Source organism: Leuciscus leuciscus, assembly GCF_965113295.1.
Source record: "Leuciscus leuciscus genome assembly, chromosome: 22".
In the NCBI taxonomy this organism is placed as follows: Eukaryota; Metazoa; Chordata; class Actinopteri; order Cypriniformes; family Leuciscidae; genus Leuciscus; species Leuciscus leuciscus.
Genome location: NC_138746.1, coordinates 36,871,707 through 36,877,706, shown reverse-complemented (window position 1 = coordinate 36,877,706; position 6,000 = coordinate 36,871,707). Strand labels below are relative to the sequence as shown.

At 40.0% G+C, this 6,000-nt stretch overlaps 1 protein-coding gene across 7 annotated transcripts in view; it reads right to left on the bottom strand.

Annotated features, from left to right (window-relative positions):
• Positions 1-400: 400 nt before the first annotated feature.
• vit (vitrin) overlaps positions 401-6,000 on the bottom strand; it is a 57,179-nt gene continuing 51,579 nt past the window's right edge. For 5 of the 7 annotated variants that reach the window (XM_082153756.1, XM_082153758.1, XM_082153759.1 and 2 more), the window contains one exon: positions 401-1,506. In XM_082153756.1, the coding sequence (XP_082009882.1) occupies positions 1,328-1,506 (179 nt within the window). In that variant the 3' untranslated portion in view covers positions 401-1,327. The remainder of the gene's footprint in view (positions 1,507-6,000) is intronic. The other 2 variants (XM_082153761.1, XM_082153762.1) reach the window with 1 other exon arrangement.

The window sequence follows — 6,000 nt, the reverse complement described above, 5'->3', positions numbered from 1 at the left end:
TGCTGTAATCCTTGGAGCAGGAATTTCTCACACTAGAACGCACTCGAGGGTTTCAATCTCTGGAGTGGATTCGAGGGTTTCACCCTCTGGAGTGGACTTGGGAGCGGACTCTGGATCTGGGGACCTGAGAGGGGAAGATTTCTTCCGAGGAGGGCTGCCGGAAGAATTTGTCAATGAGATGACGTGGTGTCTGCTGCTTAAACAATGTGCTCGTAATGATAATTGACAGGACTGAATGTTTAGGCTCCTCCCGAACCTACGTTTTGAACTTCATCTAACTTACCATATTGGCCATGATTTACATTAATATTTTGACTTTATTCTTTGGAATAAATCTCAGCATATAAATCTACTCGTCATGTGGGCCTGCAATGTTAAGAACAACAGAAACAAACAAACACATTTGCTTGCATACTATGGCTTGACAGATTTATTGCCCAAAATAATTATCAAGATTTTGGCAGAGTTTAAAGATATTCTCTCCCAGACACTTAACATTTCAGTCCAAATCAATGAATTTGCTGGTTTTCAATAATCATTTTATTAAAAATTACATTACAATATTGGACAAATTGTGTCATCTTAAAAAAAAAATACAAGCATTTTTATATACAAATACAAAAATTTCAATATATGAATTTAAAATGACAAGTAAAAAACTTTTTAGGTCTATGATCAACATCTGTTCGAATGGATATGAGTCATCAAACCACACAACCGGAGCTTTCTGAATGTTGCCTTTCTTTTAGTATTTTCTGTAACTTCTCTTAGAAACAGTCATAATACTCCAATACCTCTGTGCCTTGACAAATATCTTGTACATTACAGTAACATCAGTCAGTTCATGCATGCATTAACAATCCTGTCTTCTGAACATAAGCAAAATCCCATTCGTTTAGCACATCATTTAAAAAGATTTTTCATTTACAATTAACAAACATTTTCTTTGCTTGGCACTTCTATCTTATGCAGACAGTTAACTTTCCATATGAAAAAAAGATATTATTATAATGTAATTTTTCATATTATTGTGTTTAGCATGTAAAATATAAATAATCTTTAACTGAAACAATCTATGCAAAAACTGTAAGCTTGTGTTTTCTCTCATACCAATACAAGCCCGTCACACTGTAATCCAAAGTCACTGAACACACATTCACTGCCATCGTTAAATGACCATTTCCACACTGTATTTTGTTTAAATAGCAAAATATCAAAGCTGGAAACATCTTGCCCGCTTCTAACTGCACTAAACCTGTAACACTGTAATTGTAACTGTGTGGAAATGCACTTGCTCCTTGGATTGTTGGTAATATTCCACAATGGTTCAGTTACGTGGTTGGGAGTTGAATTCGTTGCAGATGTTGTGAATAATTTTTGATACATACTTGTAGAGGTTGTCAAACTCATCCACAAAGAAAGAGTGCTCTCTGTCCGGGTCAGTGGCGATGTATTCCAGCTCGTCCTGCGCTGCCCAGGCGATCCCGATGGAGTACGCGATCACACCTGGAGCGAGAGAGACAGCAGAGGAAAACACTTCAGCTTCCATCACATCACACCGCAAATACATGCTCGAAAATGGGCACTTTTATAATGCAGGGACAAAAAGTTCTAGCTACAGCCTGTGAACAGAGACAACTGTTTCATCAGGATGGCCATCACCCAAACAAACTTGGCTCAAGAGTGCTAAAAGACAATATCTACTTCTCCCTCAATCATCCTTCTGCAGTGTGTGCCAATACACTCAATCTAAACGGCACACACACACCTGGACACAGTATGAATGACCACAGGACTTCACTTCAGCAGCAAAATGGACATGATGTTGACATATCACACAAGGACAATGATAACACCACTGAGCCACAACAACCTCTGCCCACGGACACAATCTCAGCTGAGCCCTGCCCACAGAGCTCATCACAGACAGTCATATCAGAACTGCTCCAAGATTCAGCACCCAAGGACGACTTCCTGAAAAACAGCCAGGGAAGCATATCACAGCCTCCGATAACACCTGAGCAACAGCCCCTTTCACCAGATACTTTTTCCCTCTCTCCAGCAACTCCACTCCTGTGCTTCTCACAGAAAATGGAAGAACTAGTGTATGCTGGAACCAAACTATCCCACTCTTTTGCTGCAAGCCCCCAGATATCAACCAAAAAACGGCAGGCACCGTTTCCACCAAAGCCTGCGGGCCGAGGTCGCCCTCCCCCTCCTTCTGTGAGAGCTCTTCGGCCTCTGCCACAACGCCAGGGCCCACACCCTCCTCCATCTGCTCGAGGTGAACCAAAAACAACGAATACCAGCTCTCAGTGATATGTGTCGGGTTCCCGCTATGATAACAGTAACTTTCTCAAATGTTTACAGAACAAGCGGGTACCCAGTGTGCCTGTATCTTTCTCTATTGCTGTTCTATTACAAGATAGAAAGTCTAAGGCCTTCAATAGCCGTACAGCAAACTCAACTAATCTGGTACCTATTGCACGTCTAACTAAGATTGGTGTAGAGAAAAAAAGTAAGACTGTTAAGTTAGCACTTTTAAACATCCGCTCACTTAAAAATAAATCACTTCTAGTCAATGACTTAATAACAACAAACAACCTGGATTTTATGCTTCTAATGGCGCGTTTCCACCGAGCGGTACGGTACGGGTCGGTACCCTTTTATTTGCGTTTCCACTGCCAAAAGTTGAGAATGGTACCAAAAAGCCGAACCGTACCGTACCACTTTTTGGGTACCCTTCCGTTGGGGTACCTAGCACAGTGGTACGGTACTAAAAGGTGGAGCTAGACTCACTGCAGGACGTTGATTGGTTGACAGAGAATCGTCACTTGCGCGTGCTACGAGGGGAATGACAACATAAGAAGCGCCATTTTTTAATATACAGTTTAATATAATACTACTGTTACTGTGTCACGAAATGTAATTTTAAGAGTTTTTCAGGCGAGAATGTAGTTGTTTAAAGCTCAAATCTGTGGTTTATTTATAAAGATGATTTGTTTTTCCCCGGTTGTGAGATCCATGCGATCAGCGGGCGCTCGGCGCTCATGTTTCCCGGCTGGATGAGGCTTTCCTCGGCTAGGTCTTCTGACGTTCGCCGATGACTCCGATGGTAGTGGTTAAACTTGAGATATAATTCGTCTTGTGTAGACCTAACGGGCGATCTTTGGTCTCGTGAATATATAATTCGTTCCCTGTCAATCGTTTTGGCTGAGGGCTAAGTTTAGTTTCATATTATAGGCTATTTGTATTTAACTTTACTGTTGTAATGTTAGACTAGAGCGTAGCATTTGGACATTTGACTGAATTGTTTGCTTTATTTCTTATTGTATAGCTTCTTGTACCTTTTACTTAAACTTTTATATTGGCTATTATTGATAAAACTGAAATTTTACAAAAAGAAATATGGTTTCTTGTCATTTTCTTATTACAAGATTATCACTGATGTTTATTGCAACATTTGTACAGATGCATATATTGCCTGTAATATGTGTAATTTTTTTTATTATTTAAACGAAAAGAGGTAACGTTAGGGTTGTGTTTTAAATTTCGTTTTGTTATAAATAGAATAACGTATAACGTGCAGTGAATAATCAATATGCGTTGCGCATGAACCACATTTGTGTCCCTATAATGTTTAATTTATTTAAATGAAAATGAAAAGAGGCAGAGTAGTGTTTTATAACATATTTCGTTTTATTGATGCTTAAAATGTACATAGTAACAGATATAACCGGAGTAGCAGATCGCGAGCTGAGTGACGCTTTTAAGAACGCTGTACCATTTGCATGTAGGAGTCGCACATGGCAAGTACAAACTTTGCGTACTTAATATTGAGAAAAGCCTAATGTCGGCGCTTGTCTTCTTGTGACAAACATGTCGAGGAGCAAGAACAAGATCTGCTGTATATGTCATCCATTGTAGTTTACTATGTTCTTCTTCGCGCGAAAATGACGTCGATCGAAACACCACGCCTATCAAGTAAGGGTACTGTTGGCAGTGGAAACGCTAGCCAGATCATGGTTAACAGACCCGAACCGTACCGTACTGTACCGTACCGTACTGTACTGCTCAGTGGAAACGAGCCATAAATGAAACCTGGCTAGAAGACAGCTGCAGTGCAACAATCCTCAATGAAACATCCCCTCCTAACTTTACTTTCAGGAGTGTCTGCAGAGCTGTTAAGAGAGGTGGGGGTCTAGCTGCTCTTTTTAAAGATATCTATCAATGTAAGCAAATATTATTTGGAAATTACACGTCTTTTGAATATCTGGGTATTGTGTTAAAAGGTGCTCCACGCATTTTACTCATCATTATTTACAGGCCTCCAAAATACTCTCCAGCCTTTGCTGAGGAATTTACAGAACTGTTATCAACAATTACCTCAGAGCTTGACTGTTTTGCCATTGCTGGAGATTTTAACATTCACATAGATAATGCAGAAACCAATATGGCAAAAGAAATCAAAACTGTTTTAAAAACTTTTGATCTGACTCAGCATGTACATGGACCCACACACAATCGCGGACATACTCTAGATTTACTTATCAGTAAGGGTCTAAACATTTCATCGATTGTTATAAAGGATGTAGCACTGTCTGATCATTTCTGTATTTTCTTTGATATATTGATCTCTCCTGCCATTGAAGCTAGATCTGTGTCTGTCAAGAAGAGATGCTTAAATGAGAACACTAGTGTACTATTTATGAAGGCTATATCTTTAACACCAAGCATATCTGCTGACTCTGTTGATTTTCTCCTTGATTCTTTTAACTCAAAAGTTAAAAGTGCAATTGATGATATTGCTCCTGTGAAAGTCAGGAAGAAGAGTGGCAGACTAAAAGCACCTTGGAGAAACTCAACAGCAGTGCAAAATATGAAAAGACAATGCAGAAAAGCAGAGCGCATGTGGCGGAAGACAAAACTTGTAGTCCATTATAACATCTACAAAGACAGCCTTCATGCTTTCAATATGGAACTAGGCAAAGCTAGACAGACTTTCTTCTCAAATATTATAAACTGCAATTTAAACAACACACGCACTCTTTTTGCTACTGTAGAGAGACTGACAAACCCCCCAAGCCAGATTCCCAGTAAAATGCTCTCAAACAGCAAGTGCAGTGAGTTTGCTTCTTTCTTCTCTGAGAAAATCAATAATATCAGAAAGGTGATCAGCACATCCTTGAGTTGTGCTGGGGTCAGACAGATCAGACCACCTGAGAAAGTAGTAACTTTGTGTGATTTCAAAGAAATTGATGGCAAAATTTTGGAAGAAACCGTACAGCACCTTAAAACATCAACATGTGCCCTTGACACACTTCCCACATCTTTTTTCAAAAGTGTGTTAAACAGTTTAGAAGCAGATCTTCTAGAAGTGGTAAATGCTTCACTTCTCTCTGGGAGTTTTCCAAACTCACTAAAAACTGCAGTTGTCAAGCCCCTCCTGAAAAAGAACAATCTGGATAAGACCATATTAAGCAACTATAGACCGATCTCGAATCTTCCTTTCATAGGCAAGATCATTGAAAAAGTTGTCTTCAACCAGCTGAACAAATTCTTAAGCTCGAATGGATACTTTGACAATTTTCAATCTGGTTTCCGACCGCACCACAGCACAGAGACAGCGCTCATAAAGATAATAAACGATATTCGCTTAAATACTGATTCAGGCAAATTATCAGTGCTGGTACTACTCGACCTCAGTGCTGCATTTGACACTGTCGATCACAACATACTTCTTGACAGGCTGGAAAACTGGGTGGGGCTTTCTGGGATAGTCCTAAAATGGTTCAGGTCATACTTAGATGGGAGAGGTTATTATGTGAGTATAGGAGACCATAAATCTGAGTGGACATCCATGACATGCGGAGTCCCTCAAGGCTCAATTCTTGCGCCACTCCTGTTCAACCTGTATATGCTCCCAATGAGCCAAATAATGAGAAAGAACCAAATTGCTTACCACAGCTATGCAGACGACACACAGCTGTACTTAGCCCT